The sequence below is a fragment of the Colletotrichum acutatum genome (assembly GCF_030867785.1).
Source record: "Colletotrichum acutatum strain CBS 112980 chromosome Unknown BDZ83scaffold_2, whole genome shotgun sequence".
Classification (NCBI taxonomy): Eukaryota; Fungi; Ascomycota; class Sordariomycetes; order Glomerellales; family Glomerellaceae; genus Colletotrichum; species Colletotrichum acutatum.
The window spans coordinates 229,639-247,595 of NW_026848996.1; the positions used below are offsets into that span (position 1 = coordinate 229,639).

General features: G+C 52.3%; 4 protein-coding genes across 4 annotated transcripts; 2 read left to right on the top strand and 2 right to left on the bottom strand.

Annotated features, from left to right (window-relative positions):
- Nucleotides 1–369: 369 nt before the first annotated feature.
- On the top strand, nucleotides 370–2,086 carry BDZ83DRAFT_746416 (uncharacterized protein; the record flags this gene model as incomplete). Its single annotated transcript, XM_060513267.1, has 3 exons — nucleotides 370–988; nucleotides 1,046–1,821; nucleotides 1,874–2,086. The coding sequence occupies 3 exons, from the start codon at nucleotides 370–372 to the stop codon at nucleotides 2,084–2,086; spliced, it is 1,608 nt and encodes a 535-aa protein (XP_060371528.1).
- Nucleotides 2,087–4,852: 2,766 nt separating this feature from the next.
- On the bottom strand, nucleotides 4,853–6,267 carry BDZ83DRAFT_160810 (uncharacterized protein). The gene is made up of 6 exons (XM_060501395.1): nucleotides 6,125–6,267; nucleotides 5,787–5,922; nucleotides 5,582–5,680; nucleotides 5,358–5,514; nucleotides 5,148–5,304; nucleotides 4,853–5,061 (listed from the first exon to the last, which is right to left on the bottom strand). The coding sequence occupies exons 1-6, from the start codon at nucleotides 6,141–6,143 to the stop codon at nucleotides 5,030–5,032; spliced, it is 600 nt and encodes a 199-aa protein (XP_060371529.1). The 5' UTR covers nucleotides 6,144–6,267; the 3' UTR covers nucleotides 4,853–5,029.
- A 290-nt stretch (nucleotides 6,268–6,557) lies between these two features.
- On the bottom strand, nucleotides 6,558–14,835 carry BDZ83DRAFT_787163 (phosphatidylinositol 3). Its single transcript, XM_060515660.1, has 12 exons — nucleotides 14,141–14,835; nucleotides 13,439–14,088; nucleotides 13,114–13,388; nucleotides 12,655–13,062; nucleotides 12,429–12,593; nucleotides 12,272–12,368; nucleotides 11,745–12,221; nucleotides 11,447–11,695; nucleotides 10,157–11,398; nucleotides 9,637–10,108; nucleotides 9,099–9,582; nucleotides 6,558–9,051 (listed from the first exon to the last, which is right to left on the bottom strand). Exons 1-12 carry the CDS (start codon nucleotides 14,727–14,729, stop codon nucleotides 6,822–6,824), a joined length of 7,338 nt encoding a protein of 2,445 aa, XP_060371530.1. The 5' UTR covers nucleotides 14,730–14,835; the 3' UTR covers nucleotides 6,558–6,821.
- A 462-nt stretch (nucleotides 14,836–15,297) lies between these two features.
- On the top strand, nucleotides 15,298–17,140 carry BDZ83DRAFT_564795 (major facilitator superfamily transporter; the record flags this gene model as incomplete). Its single annotated transcript, XM_060503681.1, has 4 exons — nucleotides 15,298–16,353; nucleotides 16,406–16,464; nucleotides 16,519–16,766; nucleotides 16,839–17,140. 4 exons carry the CDS (start codon nucleotides 15,298–15,300, stop codon nucleotides 17,138–17,140), a joined length of 1,665 nt encoding a protein of 554 aa, XP_060371531.1.
- Nucleotides 17,141–17,957: the final 817 nt, after the last annotated feature.

Here is a 17,957-nt window from a genome sequence, read left to right on the forward strand (position 1 = left end):
TTTCTCACTCTCTCAACCCCTTCTCTTCACCCCCTCTTCCCTAGCCGGCGCAGCTCTAGGCTCGGCCTCAGATTAAAGTACCTCTTCCACTGCCATACGTCGTGTGTCGCTCATTTCCAGCGCTACAAGACACATTTGGCTCATCCTCTTTTCAGCGTCGCCTTTTTCTGTTTGCGCAGGATCTTGGTGTATCGTCTTGTCTAGTGTCCGTAACACCCACGCTATCACCTGCGCTACACATTCACCACCGGCTTACTACCCCGCCATTCATCCCACCTGTTCAGATAAACTCACAAACAAACACTCACGGACGCCTATCCGTCACACCTCTCCTAAAGCGAAAAGCCGTTCTCGTTTCGCCAACAAAACATGGCTTACCGGTCCAACGACTTTGAGGAGCGTTTCTACGACGCCCCGCGCCGCCAGCGCGCCGAGAGCCGAGTTGCCTTCGACGAAGTTGATGTTCGTGTGAAGGAGCGCGAGCGTGAGCGAGAAGGTGACCGCCTCCGCTTCCTGCGCGATGAGCGTCCTCCCGAAGCCGGAGCCCTTGTTCTGAGCCGCAGAGAGGTTGAATCAAGAGAGCTGTCACGGCCTCGCGCCCGCAGCCCTAGCCCTGTTTACCGCGAGCGGGTTGTACGCAGAGCCCGCAGCTTGACACCCCCGCACGTTCATCATGAGCAAGAGCTCGAGCGCTCCCGAGTCCGCGTCACTGAGCGCGAGCGAGAGATTCGCAGTCCGTCCCGCGGCCCTCCTCCGGAGATGATCCGCGCTCGATACGTTGAGAGGCAGCGCTCGCCCTCTCCTCCTCCTCCTCCCCCAGCCAGAGAACGCAGCCGCGTTGGCGTGCGTATCGTCGAGCGTGAGAGGGAAAGAGAGCGGGTTCCCTCGCCCTCGCCCTCACCGCCACCACCACCGCCTCAACCTCAGGTCATTCGCGGCCCCACGATCGAAAGAGAAGTCATCACGCACTATAGAGACATCGATCATGGTGAGTACAAGGACAAACTGCAGGAAATAAGACCCCCGCGAGGTCTAATGCATCCAGGTGTTACCCGTGTGCCCAGCCCGCCGCCCCCCCCTCGTCCCGCTCCTCGCCCCAAGACCCGCACCGAAGAGCGGGAGTTAGATATCGACATCACCACCTCCCGCAGAGGGACCGACATTGACATTCACCGCTCGCAAAGCCGGCACCGGTCTCCTAGCAGGGAGCGCAGATCCCCCGCTTTCCAGGACAGCAGAGAACTCGTCGTGAGTACCGACCGTCTCCGGATCGACGACCGTCATTACCACAGCGGGTCACGCCGCAGAGCTCACTCTGCGGCAGCACGCACACCCGTCGATGAGGAAGCCGAGTACATCACCTCCAAGATCGACTCACGCGGCAAGATGGGCGAGGCTTGGAACGGTGCCACCAAAGACTGGTCTATTGTCGATGTCCCGCCCGGTACTGAGCGTGTCCGTATGGATGGCGTTGGCGGTGGCTCTGCCGAGGTCACTTGGCAGCGTTACAACGGTGTGAGGCGGGCACAGTTCATTCCTGAACGGGACGGCGCTCCCATCTCGGCGCCGGCCCCACTTCCCGCCGAACCCTCACCGCGAGAGTCCCGAGACCGCCTCAGCCTCCAGGTTTATGACCGCGAGACTGAGATCGAGATTGAGAAGACAAAGGATCGCGCCCCGCGCCGCGGACCTCCCTCAAAGCGCAACGAGATGTGGACCGAGATCACAAAGGACCTGGTCATTCGCGATGCCATTATTCAGCTCGGATATGATTTCGAAGAGACTGAATACTTTTTCTACATCATGCAATACCTGAAATACGTAAGTTTTGTCTCCCTGATGTTAGCACGGTCAAATTGCTCACCAGATACAGGATGATGTGCTTGAATTGGTGCAGGTATCTGACGATATCCGCCGCTTCCGCAAGCAGCGCGTCCGCGAATATGAGAGGGAGTGGGTGCATGATGACTGGGACCGCCGGTCTTCTCATCACCATCACCACCGCGGACCAAGCAGCAAGTACGATGATGAGCGAATTTACGAGCGCGAGGTTGTCTACGACAGTCAGCGTCCCCGACGTTATTAAGCATTGCATAAACACAGCACAAGTGAGCCCAAGGAACATACAAATCGAATACCCAGCCGACATGCGGCAACTTTGAGGGGGGCCTGAGACAGGCACGCCTTACATTTGGATTCGGACTACAGAACATATCATTTTCGGGATGGGATGTCCTGCATTAGAGAAACCGGATCTGCCGGGCGGGCAAATGTGTGTCTTTCTACTTCACTTTTTTCCACTCAACATATGGGGTTTTCTGCCTAGCACCATGTGTAACGATTTATGAATACAACATAGCGGCGGAGAAATAGGGCGGAGTTTAGATTGTATTAGGAGCAAATAACGAACTTATGACTCAAAATTCCCTGGCTCTGGCTGCTTGAGTGACTGAAATCTTGCTCTCGATAGTCTCTGGCGTTTCTCGTGATTGTATCTGGCCTGTCTTGCGCAGACCGCCGTCCGCAGCGCTCAGGAGGAAAGACGAGCTTGATCAAGCTGGAAGTTGAGAAGGGCTCGTTGTGCTTTCATCTGACCAACATGAATGAAGCGGGTTTCTCATGTCTTCTCTCGATTCTTGTAGATGAAGTGTTGTTAGGGCCCTGGCCAACAACCACCCTTCTCAAGGTCTGGATCGTATAACGAGTCTATAAAATCTACTACTTCTATTCTGTGTAAATACACGCAGTGGGTCGAAAAACTTCAAGTCAAGCAGAAAGAAATGATCCAGGTTCAATCCGATGCTGATTTGCAGATAGCCTGGGACAGCAGTTCAGCTTACTACGTGGCCGGATCCATTGCGGCTTCCTCTCCCTGTTCCCTATAAACATACCAGCGGGCAACGCAGCAGATATCTGACCCTTCAAGGCAGTGTAGTCTCATCTACATCTTCATAAATAAGGCAATCGTACGGATTCATGACCCATAAGCAGGGAAATGCCTCATTTAACCTCACGCAACCTCTCCATGTTAGCTTACCGCCTAGAACTACGTCCTACGTCTCTTTAAGCCCCTTTCTGGGTATTCAGAAGTGAAGTCGAAGGGTGTGATAGATGGATAATGGGAGAGTTTTAGGCATACTTGGAGATGTGATAGAATTTCACGTGACGTGACCAACACTAACCTCTGGGCTTAGAGAATGGAGTAACATGCGGCCGGTGTGGAAAAAGCTCAAGGCCAAGTTTGATTCACTTGGGATATACTTGGCTTTCCTCCTCCGTCAGGGAGCACGGGAGTCACACAAAAATAAAGCTGCTTGGTGTTCTACATTACAGATAATCGTGCTCAAGGAGACAGGACAGTCTCCGGGGAGCAGTTTTCGTCTCCTAAGGTGTAAAGCAAGAGTACTTAAGAGTAGCTTTGCCGCCTCGTATAGGAACATCGAACGCAGGCACCGAGACTGTGCTGCGTCGTTCACGGACGCAGACCATGGAGTTCCTTCCCTAACGCTGTCGAATAGGGTAGCCTGATGCCTTTGACCTTTCTCTAGGCGTAGCCACTACAACGTAGTCACGAACACGAGAAGTACCTCTTCGTTAGTCTCTTGTTTTCTTTGGCTGGGTATTCGGAAGTGAATGATAACGGGGAGAATCATAGCCGACAGGGTCCCTTAGAGACTCGACTTTACTAGAATGAGGAACATCTGTATACATTTGTCTATTATCGTCACTTATCAGTCGCAATCCCAGATTCATTCCATGAATTTTGAGGTAGAGACATCGAAGCACAGTCATCTCTGCTCGCACGTCTCTTGAGACAGGGCAGGGAATCGGGTCTTTTCATACTGTAACAACTAAAACATGCAGAATCCTACCCAAGGTACACGTACTGTAAAGGACTCCGGTGACGCGAAGCTTGCCTCCCATGTTTTGAAGGGCGAGAGTGCCCCTCCGGCAGGGACATAGTCATCCCGGACGAAGGATGTTTCCTCCACGAGAGGATATATCGATATGAAAGGGCGGCTCTCATTTAATATTCCTTACCCCCGCGACCATTTTACGTTATCTTCTTGATTCAACTGTGTCAGACTACCACCGAGCGTTCCTTAACATGTGTGCTGTGAGGTGCTTTGTGACCTCATCCTGATCACTATTTACTTGTATCCGTTGACTGGATCAGACCAACTTGAAGGACCTGCTTACCATGAAGAGAACTAGTTGAGCAGCAGGCACAGAACATCTAGACATGAGAGACAATTGCAATATTACAGCGTCTCATTCACCGAAGCCTATCTAACACTAATGGGCCAGTCGCTCGACCGAGCCTATGCTCTCCACGTCAACATGGAAATCCCCTTACAGTCCTTCGAAAACCTCGACAACTTTTGACGACACAAGACAAAGCAAATTAGAGTGATATACAGCATCCTCGCCTTTATGCGGGAAAGGTTCATATGAGTTTAGTCTCATCAGTAGGGTATGAACTCGTAAGAACGAACATTGAAACGACAAGACAACAAGTCGGACATCCGCTGGCGATCAAGTGCCCAGGAGCAGTTCGACATATGTATGTAAAACAGCTTCGCATAATGTCACCTGACAGCATAGGTCGGACCGCCCTTTGAAGCAGCAAAATTCACCTAGCAAGATCAGCTTCCTATCCCGACATCACGGGCATCTTTAAGAGACTCACTTGCGAGAACGACTGGCTCGCGTCGACTTGGGCTTCTCCGCCTCGGCAGCAGGAGCAGCCTTCTTGCGACCCTTAGGTGCCGCCTTGGCCTTTTGAGGCGCAGGCTTCTCCTCCTCTTCCTCGGATTTGGGAATAGCCTCGGGCTCGGCAGCAGACGCCTCCTCTTCGCTCTCCTCCGCCTTGACCTTCGTGGCTGCCTTCTTGGGGGCAGCTTTCTTGGCGGCACCACGCTTAGGCTTGGGAGCCTCCTCTTCCGCCTCCTCGACATCAGACTCCTCTTTCTTGACGACAGACTTGCGACCACGCTTGGCCTTGGGAGCCTCTTCCGCCTCTTCCGCATCAGATTCCTCCTTCTTGACAGCGGCAGCCTTCTTGGCGGGGCCACGCTTGAGCTTGGGAGCAGCTACTGGCTCCCCATTATCGGATTCCTCCTCCTTGGTAGCGGACTTGCGAGCACCGCGCTTGGCCTTTGGCTTGGGCTTCTCTTCCACCTCGTCCTCAGCCTCGGCTTTGGCACCGGCCTTCTTGGTGCGCTTAGCCTTGGGCTTCTCCTCTTCCTCGTCATCAGCGGCCTTGCGACCGCGCTTCTTGCCCTTGGCAGGGGCCTCATCCTCCTGTATATAGGTGTCAGTATGTAAAGTTGCATATGCAAAGTACTGAGACGAACATCTTCCTCCTCGCCATCATCCCAGTCCTTGGGCTTCTTGCCGCGAATGCCGCGCTGGCCGAGCTTGTTCATCCAGGGGTCACCGTTGAAGTCCGCGGCGTCAATGTGGCCCTGCTCTATGGCGCTACGGATCTTTGCCTGAAGATCAGGGTGATCGCTAGACTTGCATATCAGCGGCGTATTGCAATGGAGAGAGAGTGAAAAAGGAATGAACGCAGGCTAACCCCATCTCATCATAGCCATCGAAGGCGTCAAAGTCGAACTTTCCGTTCCTCTCACAAAGGTCCTGTACGTGCTTGATCTGCTCACCAGAAACACATCCCCTTGAATCGACCATGTCAGTATATTGTCATTTGAATGGCATCAAAGTTGTGTGTAGCGGTCGGGGGAGTGAACTATGACCAGAGGAATGAAGACGGGCCAGCATACCAATGCTTCCACTTGAAGGACTCATGATCCATAATCTTGGTCCATGTGCCGAAGCGAAGGGAACCCTTCAAGCATTTGGCCGCGGCCTTCTTGCACACGCCATCGGTGCATCCGGCGCGGTTATTGGGCGACACCTCTGCATTTGGAAGAAATTTGAGTATTAGCATGCGTATATGTGCGGGTGTTGCGCGAGCTTGAAGTGACGTTTGAGAAGGGAGTCTCGGTCGCCTATGACGTGAGGCCGAAATTTGGACGCGTCGCCGGGTGTCCGCCAGACGCGACCGTAGCTCCAGACAAGCCAGACCGAAAGTCAAAATCACAGCAATTTGAAAACTTACCAATGCGGTAGTCAGGCATTTTGACGACAGGTTCAAGAGCGATTGGAGGTGGGGAAAGGTCTTCTCGAAGAAAGTGACAAGAATAAACGGAGGTGTCTGGAAGAAGAATAAATGCGAGGGAGGTGATGTGGTAATGACAGATTTGGGAAGAAGCACCTCAAGCTGTCCGAGGAAGGGAAAGAACAGGGGAGTGACGTTGGTTGAGAGGCGGGCAGTGACCATTTCTCCTGTCTTCTGCCTGCCGGGCCCATTTTAGCTGCCCAAAGCTCTCCAGCTTCAGTGCGTCTGTTCACTTAAACCCCTGTGCGGGAACCTAATCACAGCTAGGCAGCGGCCTTGAACTTCTCCAGCTCGGAGAGCTTCGCATGACCAGAACACGTGGTGGCCGATAAGACGACGGGATGGAATGCAAACGACCTAACCCATTTATGAAAAGAAGACACCAACACATCAGATAGATATCTGTGGGGGAGAAGAAAGGAATTCAAATCGAGAGTAACCACAAAGATTTATTTGGTAGAACTTGTAATAAGTATAGGTACAGTAAAAGCCACTCGTGCTATCATCTACATTCGTTGCACCACCACCAACACCAATGTCCGACCAAACCCCCATATTCATGCCTCTGTTCATCCCTCGACGTCAATTCTAGCCCGTAACGATATCCTCTTATACGCATTTCCCCAAAGACCCAAACTTACAAAAACGGGCACCATCCGATATACATAGCCGCCAGGTTTCTCGGATCAGCAGCCTGCTTGATCAATTCTTCTACCTGGCCCTCCACGCCCAGCGGAATCGTGTCCTGTCCCATCAGCCCCTTAACTTTGCGCTTGATGCTGTCGACAACAAGCTGCGGCTGCATCCTAGGCGCCCCGTCCTGCCGACGGCTCGTCTTCTTCTCCTTTTGCAGATCCAACGTAGGATCGTAAATAAACGCCTCGAGAATCGTCATCAGCGTCTCCTCCTGCTGCCGCAAAATCCCCAAGGTCAGCTCGCTGCAGTGCCGGAAGGGACCCTCGTATCCGTAGATGCCCATAGCCGCCACCATGTTGTGCGTGAGACGGAATGGCACTTTTTCTGGCTGCGCAAATGTCAAGCCCTTGTCGAAGAGGCAGTTGAAGTCCACGTGGAAGATGCCGCCATTGTCGCGCTCCAGCAACACGTTCTCACCGTGTCGGTCGCCAAGTCCCAGGATTGTGCCCACCATCGACATGACGGCGCAGGACCGGGTGTACTTGAGCCGCGCAGAGAACCAAGTCGAAGGGTGAGGGAAACGCTGGACGAACCAGTGCTGCAGCACGGGCGGGAACGTGCCCAAGACGCCTTCGGTGAACATCTTAATATTGTTCGGTCCCGTCACTGCCTCAGCCATCATCCGCTTGATCTGGTTGTAGTCAGGGTGTACCTGGCGGGATTTATACTGATCCAGAAGAATCTCGCGCAGTGTCTTCAACCCATCAACCCATTCGATGATACCGCACTCCTCGTTCAGAGGCACGACGGCATACGTTTTGATGTACAACTGGCGTCTGCTAGCCTCGGGATCCCGCTTCAGTGATCTGTTGATCATGCTGTTGAACTCCATCAGACGCTGGTCGGTGCGTAGATCATCCTTGGGTTTGATCATAAGCATGTAGCTCTTTCCGTCCGTTCCGCGTGCGGTCAGTCGGCGCGGCTTGGCCAAAGATCCTAGAACCAGCACCTCGTCCAGGAAGGAGTCGATGGTAATGACGTCTCGAGAGAACGCCTTGTGGGTCTTGACATTGTCAGTCAGTGTTGGCAAGGCAGCCGTCAGACACGACTCGATGGGAACCACCAGAGGGCAAGGGGTGCACTTGTGGTTGAAGTTTAGGTCACGCGTGATGCTCGCAACTGTCGTCCTGTTGCTTTGGAAATCGCCGTTGTTGCAAGCCAATAGGAGTTGTTCTGCGAGCTTCTCGCCCATCCTCAAGAGCTGCCTGAGCTCATAGTTGCTCCCATCAACCTTCTTGGTGACTCCCTTCAACGCTTGCAAGATCTGTTGGCCCCTTGCCCGACGTTCTGAGTTTTGTCTCGTTGTCATGATTCCGAACAAACTCCAAAGAGCTTGCCGAGGGTGAGATTGCACAACCTTGATGACTATATGCGTCAAACGCTCATACACATCTTTGTTTTGATGAGCAATTCTTGCTACAACTTGCGGAAGTGCCGTGTAGAAGATGTATGCTGGTATTCGGGCTATGGACTTGTCGAGGAATCGGTGAAGGAGGTTCAACTGATCCGTTCGCCTCCTATGGAGCTCACGAGACAGTGAAACTTTGCCTTCGGGGGCCTTGTCAACCTGCGCACCGAACTCGAGCCACAGGGTAAGAATTCTCGGCATGGTCTGGTAGAGATATTTGGTGCCGTAGTTTAGAGACCGAAGGTAATTTTCGACGACGAGTCTGGTGTATTCGCCTTGAATGCAGGGGTCGGTTTGATCGTCTGCCTTGAGCGTCTTCTCAGATTCCAGTACTTTCTTGTAGTATCGCCCTAGGTAGTAGTGGCCCTTTTCCCAGGCGCTAGCTGTGAGAGGGGGTTGTTGATATTTCTCACGCAGTGTCAGATGGTTGGTCTGACCAGCAGCGTCGAGCCATTTGGCGAGCATCAGTTGCGCTCTGGCCGTCAATTGCCTCTGCTGAGCATCCATGCCACGGATAGAAGAGGAGCTGTTGGTCTGCGTCATGAAGTTGTTTGATTCAATGGCTCCTTGCAAAACTTGGATGGCCTTGCGCGTATGACCATCTTTCCACAGAAGCCGAGCATTCTCAATGACTGCGGCTCCGTCACCGAGTTGGGAAGCATGTAATACGGCATTGAAAGACTGGTGGGTTGAGTTGGCTTTTCTAGCCAACCTAGCGCTTGAGAGCCACAGCGAAGATATGTCGAGATCGGAAAACTTGGGCCTATGAAGGGTTAGCTTAGGTTTGCCGGGAGACAATGCTGCACATACCGTGAAAGCTCCATGGCCGCCCTGCGGATACCCAACAAGTACTGCTTATCGCCTACGTACGCCCCAAGAACCTCAAGGCGACGGTTGAGCATCGCAAGAACCTCCTGATGTGCATCGCCCTCCGAAGCTTGAGTTCCAGCAATGATTTCAAGGTCAGTAAGAACATGACATCTAAGTCGTAGGTCGTGGCAGGCCTGCAAAGATGACGTTGCCACGTGTGTCATGGCGGAGGCGATCTTTTCTCGCATACTTTGCAGCATTTCGGGGAATGTATCGCTGCCAGCCCCCCTTTTCTGCAGAGCGTCGAATAGCTTGGCGATACTGACGTTGAAGTCTTCCAGAGGGCTGCCATGGAATCGGGCAGTGTACTTGTTCAAAGTATCCCATCTTCTCGTTGCCCACGCTGCTTCAACTGCGTATGGAACGATCTTGTTTTCTGTCGAAGGTTCTGTTCGCATGCCTTCAACATAGTTGAGTAAAACATCTGATCATGTTAGCACTTGTGCGCCACCCGTGCTTAGGTGACATATTCTCTTACCGTGTTGGCCGGACTGCTTCAGACAATTGAGCAAATCGATTTGCACATCGATGTTATCAGGCTCTTCTGCCAATTTGATCTCGTACCAAGTTTGAGCTGCAGTATATCTACCTGCCTTCTTGTGACTGAGAATCTGCTGGTTGATATCCAAGACGTGCAGATGAGCGGAAATTCCTTCCAGTCCGTCAGGTTCGTCAATCTGAGTATAGATGTCCTGCAGCTGCTCGAGTAGCAAAGTTTTCTGCCTTGGGTCACTGTTCTCAACCTCCATTTGCTGGGCATGCTGCTCGAGGTGAAAGAGCGCTCGCGGGTACTCTCTACAATCCATCGCACGTTGAGAGATGAGCACTGGCGGGATGGTGTTGAGCAATTCCTGAACACGTCCTATCGCGGGCAGATCATCATCATTCTTGCGTCTTGCATCCTTCTCTTGAAGCCATCTACTCGCGTAGTCGAGAGCTCTGAAGACCGCCTGATTTTGGTTAGTGACACAACCAATATCTCACGAAAACTTACTCACCTCGCAGTACAGCTTCATATCTTCTCGTTCCGAATAGGGCGCGTCCTCAGCGGGTTGGTGCTGAAGAATGCCAACGAGCTCTCCAATGACATTGTCTCGATCCTTTCGCGTGCTCCGGTGGCCTACAATGACATGGAGCACAAGGTATGGCAGCAGGAACTCGGCAACAGCCAAGTCCTTGACCTTGATAGTGCGACATAGTGGTTCGAAGATGAGATCCGCGTGCCCATTTTGACCCTTGCCCAAGAGATCCATGCTGAATGAACGCATCCAATTTCCGTAGGGCTTTCCCGGGCGGAAGATAGGATACTCAACTGGAACCACGTTCATAGGTGTCAAAAGATATCTGGAGGTAAGGAAAGGTGTCAAGACATTGCGGTCACTCTCCGATAGTGTTAGCCATTTTCTGTAGATGACACCACCATCCCGCATTCCAGTTCCTTTCATAGCTAGTGCAGCCTTGATATCCACCCGGTCGAGCAGTTCCTGCATGGCAAAGGAAAGGAAGCCTTGCAGTTTGGTGTCTGTCGTGGACAAGAAAGCCTTGACGAGGATCTGTCCCAAGATGAACAACACGAAGTCGGTCGTCTCGTCTGCACTCTCAAAGTTGCTCAAAATGACCATTGACTGTTGCTCTCGTGGCGCTTCCACTCTATTAGAGTCGAGGCAACCTACCAGGCCAATACACTGAGTACAAAGACTGGCAATTTCAAGCTGGTGCATAGCACTATATTTTGCTGCACAGTCTAGCAAGGCTCGTATCAACATGGGTACGACCGGGTCAGGCTGTTGGCTGATGGCTGAAGTCTGGAGGAAGCCTCCACTCTGTCTGAGGTAGACCTCGAGCTCGGTCAGTGCCAGTAATACGACACCCGAATTCTCGTGAGACGTGCGCTCGGCAAAGAGGGCAAATGCCGTCCTGCTGTCCAGGACTGGACGCGCCGCGTTGAGCTCCGCTTCGACATCTGCCAACTCTGCGATGTGGCCTAAAGAAGGTAGCTTGGTGATGTAGTCATTGAGGCTGTCACTAAAATCCGTGATCAACTTCCTGATCAAATTCTTAGCCATTTGTCGAGAGGATTCACTAAAGAGCGGCCAGTAGTGGCTGATGACGAAGAATGTGGTCTCGATCAAGACCTCGACGTCTTCAGGCTCAAGACATGTAAGGAGAGCCGCCCAGCAAGAGAACGCAGCTTCTCTGAGATCATCCTGAGCGAGGGATGACAGAAGACAAGCGGCAATCTAGAACAATTAGTATGAAGTGCATCTTCAAAGCCAATCATTACTCACCTGTGGGCGTGCAATTCGGACATAGGCTTTGCAATGTCTGATCATCTCCTCCAAGGCACGTATGCAGCGTCTCTGTTCTTCGGCTGGAGGAAATACAAGTGGCATGTCATTGATAACATCCGCAAGGCGAGCCATGAGACCAAGAATGTACGATTGTAAATATCTCCCAATCGTGTTGCCCTTCTTTGGCTTTGACTCTTTGTTTGCGATCATCATCATTGAACAGAAGGATGCCAATGCCTCGATTATCTAGCACGAGTCAGCAAATCAATGCTTTTGGCGAAGGCGATGTACTCACTCGGGGCTTCCGTGCTTCATCCGCCTCGCCGGCAGCCTTGAAAAGCTCTAGAGCGACCGAACAGACTTCGGATTGCACAAGCTCAACCAAAGTAAATGTTTCTAGGTGAGAGGATACCTCAACGAGCCTAGACATGACAAACTTCTCGATATTCCCAACATCTTGAATGAGCAAAAGCGCAATGATCGAGCCAGCATTGGCCGGATCCAGGATAGGGACCCATATGTCCCTTTCTCCTCGCGCTTCAGCGATTTTCTGAATCACCTCCTTCTTTTTCATTAATACCAGCCAAGGTAACGCATGGGTCTGGATGAGCAGCAGAAATTCGGTGACGGATATCTGCAACAGGTCGGCAATCGCGCGGCAGATTTGCGGCCGAGCCTGCATGTCCTTAACAGCGAAGTATGCAAGGTTCCTCCAAAAGGGTTCAAACAGACGACGCGGTGTTGTGTTCAGGGCAGATGCTAGGTTGAGAATCTAGAAGCATGTCAGCCCGTGTCCGTTGCGTCAACGATCAGGAGATCTACCTCGTTGAAGGCACATGATGCGATCAGACTGTTGATGCTACCGAGGTATTCAAGCAATTTGTGCAGAACAAGGTTGAGCTCGTCTCCAGTCACGACCCTGGTCTCGTCAGTATACCGCATATAAACAGACCAAGTCACTGTAACTTTGACTACCTACCGTCCAAGTTGGCCCCAGGCCAGGATCCCGCTTTCATGGAATATGGCTGCATCTTTCTCGGAAGCGGCTTTGAGCAGACTAAGTGCATTTTTTCGGTTGCGAATAATCAGAGTTGGGTCAAGCGACTCCAGGTTGTTGTCTCTCAGGAATAGAGGAAGAGCACGTCTGCAATCAGTCAGTTGCTATTATCTGCCAGAGGGTATTTTTGGGTTCAAGTGCTACCTACCCAGAAGCGATTCTGAGCTCTCTGATAGAGCTATGCAAGCTTTGCAAACACCATTGGCCCAGAGGAGAGGTTTCGAGGTCAATGAGTTCTGTAATGTCAGCGTGGTTGATGATACGTCTGGCAGAGATCATCGCAACGATCCTCGGGCGCTTTGACTCCTTGAAGTTGGATAGATGAATGAGCTTCGTAAAGATAGATTGGGCCTCCCTTTTTTCTGCGGCTGTCGTCACATCGAGGCTTCGAGAGCCTCTATATTTATCATCGCAGAGTGTGCATCTCATACTGTTACGATTCGCTATGCTTGCACCGCCGTCAATAACTGTTGCCAAGTCCACTGCACAACATATGCGGGCTACCAGGTCGATAGCTCGACACTGATTCTCTTCGTTGAGGTCATTGTACTTGTTCCTGTGCATGTGTAAGCTGACGGATCAAACGCAATGATACAGAGAGACATACAGGAAATTATGCTCCAGCCCTCCGATTTCCTCGATCTCGTCCACCTGACAGACTTCGTAGATACGCTTGATCAACGCTCGGAGTTCAGTAGCCTCTGAAGACACCTTTAGACGCTTTGAAGCGGGTTCTGCGTCCTCAGTGGCACGATTTGCTAGACCGAGCTCTTCCACTGCCTGACGTAAGTCGGCGTCGACAAAAGAAGCGGGTTGAGTTTCAGAGTCGAGGGATTTCGGGACGATAGATCCGGATGTTTGCTTCAGAACTTGGATGGAAAGCTGGAGGCATATTAGTCGCAACTCGAAACGGCGTCACGGCTATTACTTACTATGAAATCGTGGGCATCGCTAATTGTCGCAAGTGAAGGAATCTCGTATTCCAAAGGACAGACAATTTTCGGTGCTGCTAGTCTGCCGATTTCTCGATCTACGAGCGACGCATGCGCCAGCCGGATAAGCGCCAGTGAGACCGCCTTCCTCGCTGCAACGCTCGACTCATTTGTCCCCTGTATCTCTTCGGGATGTGCTGCGAGCTCAGCGCAGAGTACTGCTAGCACAGCGTATGACTTTTTTGAGTCGAAAGATTTGTTACCAAGACGTGGCTTATTAGGGAGCATGTTCAGAGCAGTTTTGAGCAAGTCGGTTCGAGGCCTTGGCACAATGGCCTGCCATGCGTTCTGTACAGCACGAAGGGAGAGCAAAGAATCAAGCATCCACGGTGCCAGCTGAGACAATGTTGGCCGTGACACCAGACTTGGAGTCTTGAAGATTGAGGGGTGCGCCAAGGCCGAGGTCAACGTCGTTGCTTGAAGGATGCACTGAGAGACGTATTGGACGGTATATGTGGTCTGTTGGACAAAGAGGGTGCCAGGCTTTCCTAACAAGAGCTCCAGTGTAACGTCCGAAGGCAATGTCATGTTTACAGTAGCGTCTTTTCCAGTTGAACTCGGTGCCATATTTTGCAAGTGATTTATAAGAGCTGCGAGAGTTAGTAGTTGGATCTTGAAACTGAACTGATGTCCGAAACTCACCCCTACTGGTCTCGCGCAAGTATAGTAACATGGACGGAAGAAGTTTCCACATGAACCCCGTACGAATAACCACGAGGATCACAAATTGGAAGAACCCCTCAAAGTCTCCCGTCAGCTCGAGGCAGCGAGAGTGGCCGAGCAACCGAAGGATCTTGGGAAAGACCCAAATCCAAAGAGGCTCCTCCCCGCGGAAAACAAATTGTTTCCCATCTGTAGTATGGTTCAGGACATTCGGTGTCTCCTCAATCGTGACCTTCAAAAAGTTTATGGCCTTTAGAGCCTCGTTTCGCATGTGGTTTCGGTCGGCAAACGGATCGTCGAGCTTGATTCCTTCGAGGACAACACGGGCGTAGACGTAGATGAGCATATGATTGTGATCCGTCCTCTGCTCGGCAGTCTCGAGCAGTTCAGGCTTGTTTTTGACCTTCTCGATTACGGCAAACAGCCTCTTCAGCTCGGCGTTTTCGTCGGATCGCGTGGACTTGGTCGAAGCCGAAATATTCTCGACTAATTGTGCGGCGAGCGTAGAGGGAGGCGGCGCGTTGGGAGCGGCAGCGGCTGCCGGCCTGCCATTATGATCTGCAGCCATGGCTTCGTCCTCATCGTATGACAAGAGGACGTCAAGCTGGTGCAAAGTCGCAATCGGCCACTGCTTGAAGGATCAACACCCTCAGAACGAATGTCCAGAGCTTGACGCGCCTGCGGGGGTGGGCCATCTATCGGATGCGCGCTGAACCAGGCGCGAGGTCACATGTTCAATTAAGTTTGCTTATGTAACGCAATCTGGCCCGTGCTCTGTCTACCTGCGATTCTCCAGATGCCTTCAACTTCAGGTTGACCGTCCATCCTCGTCGTCAAATGGAATAGTTGATGACAGCTTGCGCGCCAACTTGCGCCTTTACCGCCAAGTTCGGCTTCGGGAAGCTCTTCAAATATCCCATTGTCTACATACATGAATGGCGTGATTACAAATGCAATCAGCCGTTCCCCCGCATAAGGGACCTTGGTCTCATCTTGCTGCTGACACCGTTCATAACTTGCTTCAAATATAAGTGATCGCCAACTAATCCTCTCGTCGTTCTTCAAAGTTTATCAACCACTCATCCTAGCAGCTCAGAAGTGTTTCAATTGGATCATTGCTACGTCCACTTTCCATCATGAACATCGCCCTCAAGGACGCAATGCCAGAGGCCCTCCTCGTCCAGGCCGCTCCAAACAACCCATCATCGACCATGGAGATGCTCCCATTGAAATCCCCAGCAAGCATATCGAAGCATAGCACTTCATCGCATAAATCCAACTCTCCTCCAAATAACGGATTTCAAACAGCAACAGACGCAGAACCCCCTCAAGGTTCCCCGTCCCGCAACGTCTCCGTAGCAAAGAGCATCACCGTAATCGTCACCCTCGCCGGCATAAACTTCCTCAACACAATGGGCTCCGGCATCCTCATCGCCGCCCTCCCGCGCATAGCCCAAGACGTCGGCCTCGACGAGAGCCTCATCCTCTGGCCCGCCGCCGTCTACAACCTCGCCGCCGGCTGCCTCCTCCTCATCTTTGGTGCCGTCGCCGACGTCGTGGGCGCAAAGCTCATGTGGCTGACGGGCAGCTATCTCTGCGTCGTCTTCACCGTCGCCGTCGGCCTGTCCAAGACGGGGATCCAAATCATCCTCTTCCGCACCGCCGTCGGCGTCTCTATTTCGGCGTGCCTGCCTACGGCCATGGCCTTCATTACAAAGACTTTCCCCAAGGGCGGGTGGCGCAACGTTGCGTTCTCGATGAATGGGATTGGGTTCCCGCTCGGGTATGCGCTCGGCTTGGTCCTGGGCGGCATCTTCACCGACACCATTGGCTGGCGTTGGGCATACTACATGATGGCCATTATCAACTTCGCTCTGTCGACGGCCGCGGTCTGGTCTCTGCCTTCGATTCACCAGCCGTGTGAGAAGAAGTGGACGCGCCGCTTGGTTGAGGATATTGACTGGATAGGAGCCGTTATCATGAGCGTTGCGCTGGGTTTGCTGCTTTATGTGCTGGCGATGACTACTTCTTCGTACACAAAGATTGCTGATCCTACTAACATTGCTCTCCTGGCCGTAGCAGTAGCCTTGCTAGTCGCGTTCCCCGTTTGGATGAGCTTCCAGACTAAAAGGGGTCGTCCGGCGCTGATTCCAAATCGTCTGTGGCGAAACGCTGCCTTTACGTCGATTTGTGTAAGTGAACATCCGAGAAGACAGGCGTGAGACACGTCTAACATATTGCCAGGTCTCCATCTTCCTATGCTGGGCCTCTCTTAATGCGATCCAGTACTTCATCATGCTATAGTCAGTGCTGTATGGAGGAGCTCAAGAGTTCACAATGCTAATCCCCTTGAACAGTTTCCAAAAAGTACAGGGCATCTCTGCGCTGCAAAGCTCTCTGCGATTTCTCCCTCACGTCGTGATGGGCACGCTCGTCAACATCGCAGCAGCGTGGCTCGTCTCCCGGATAAAGGTCCAAACTCTAGGCGCTGTATCTGCAGTCATAACAGCCGCGGCGCCAATCCTCATGGCCACAGTCAGTCTCGATGGAAATTACTGGTTTGCGCCGTTCTGGGCCATGGTGCTTTCGCCAGTGAATGCCGATGGTGTGTTGACCCTGTCTCCCCTTTCCGGGCATTCTCAAGATCCCCAACTCATTGACCTGACAACCCCAATAGCCCTCTTCACCGTCTCGAACCTAATCATCTCCGACGCCTTCCCAGCAGACGTACAATCCCTCGCCGGCGGCGTCTTCAGCGAGATCGGGCAGATCGGCAACGCGGTAGGCCTCGCCGTAACAGCAGCCATCGCGGCCTCCGTGATGGAGCACTCGGCTGTCGTCCACGTCGATGCCCGGGAAGCGCGCATGGAGGGGTACCGCGCCGCATTCTGGACCATCTTTGCTGCCACGGTTGCGGTGCTCGTCATTGTGGTCGGAGGGCTTCGAAAGGGTGGTACGGTTGGGAAGAAGGATGACTAGATTGTGCTACTGCTAGACATACCTAAGCTACCTAGCGTGTCAAATTCCTGGAAAACGGCTGCTCTTGGGATTTAGATGGGGGCACCGCCGTTGCCGCCGTCGAGTACGGCAATGTATGCATGGCTTGGCCCGAGCATCTCTCAAATTAGCAACCTGTGCATATGGAACCCCATTCATCTTGATGTAAACCCAAGGAAGCAAACACTTGAGGTAGTTCTGGCAACTTCATCACGCTAACTAAAAGACTTGAAACGATGAAAAGAAATGAAAATCGGGCGCAGTCAAATCAACAGTGCGGCTGCATAGGCATGATGAGTACATCAGTGGTGCAACGAGCAATAAGTGAACTGCCACTATGATCAATACCTCAGTAATTCCTTCGCATCGATCGGCCAGCTTTGGCAGATGCTCCATTTAGTCCGCTGGCGACCCAGTGGAAGGGTTTGAGTTTTGTCAGGAATTCAGACGACTGAAATCAACTGATGATTGAAATGGACAGGCTAAGTAACAAATGTGAAGTGATGACTTGTTCGAAAAAGCCAAGATCAACGGTACGTGGCCCAAGCCTTTGCCGAACCAAGAAATCAACCAAGACTTAACCACTCTTCAAGCGACGGTCATATTACGTCGACGGGTGTAGGCGAGTTTGCGCTGAGTATAACCCCCAGGGTTATTGTAATGGTCCCGCGATTCTATGGGAATTGAGAGGATCCGAGGCCGATCCCGTGCCGAGTTCCTTTGCTTCCACAGAGACATGGGATTATTGACGGCATACTGACATTATCGCGAACCGGACCCGTTCCAGTCATCCCCATGC

Coding starts and splice junctions, on each gene's coding strand:
- BDZ83DRAFT_160810 (XM_060501395.1), bottom strand. Junction 5,515..5,581: donor GATGGCTATGATGAGATGGG/GTTAGCCTGCGT, acceptor ATGCAAGTCTAG/CGATCACCCTGATCTTCAGG. Junction 5,305..5,357: donor ATGATGGCGAGGAGGAAGAT/GTTCGTCTCAGT, acceptor ACCTATATACAG/GAGGATGAGGCCCCTGCCAA.
- BDZ83DRAFT_787163 (XM_060515660.1), bottom strand. CDS start 14,729: ATGGCTGCAGATCATAATGGCAGGCCGGCAGCCGCTGCCGCTCCCAAC. Junction 14,089..14,140: donor CTTGCGCGAGACCAGTAGGG/GTGAGTTTCGGA, acceptor TAACTCTCGCAG/CTCTTATAAATCACTTGCAA. Junction 11,696..11,744: donor ATGAAGCACGGAAGCCCCGA/GTGAGTACATCG, acceptor GACTCGTGCTAG/ATAATCGAGGCATTGGCATC.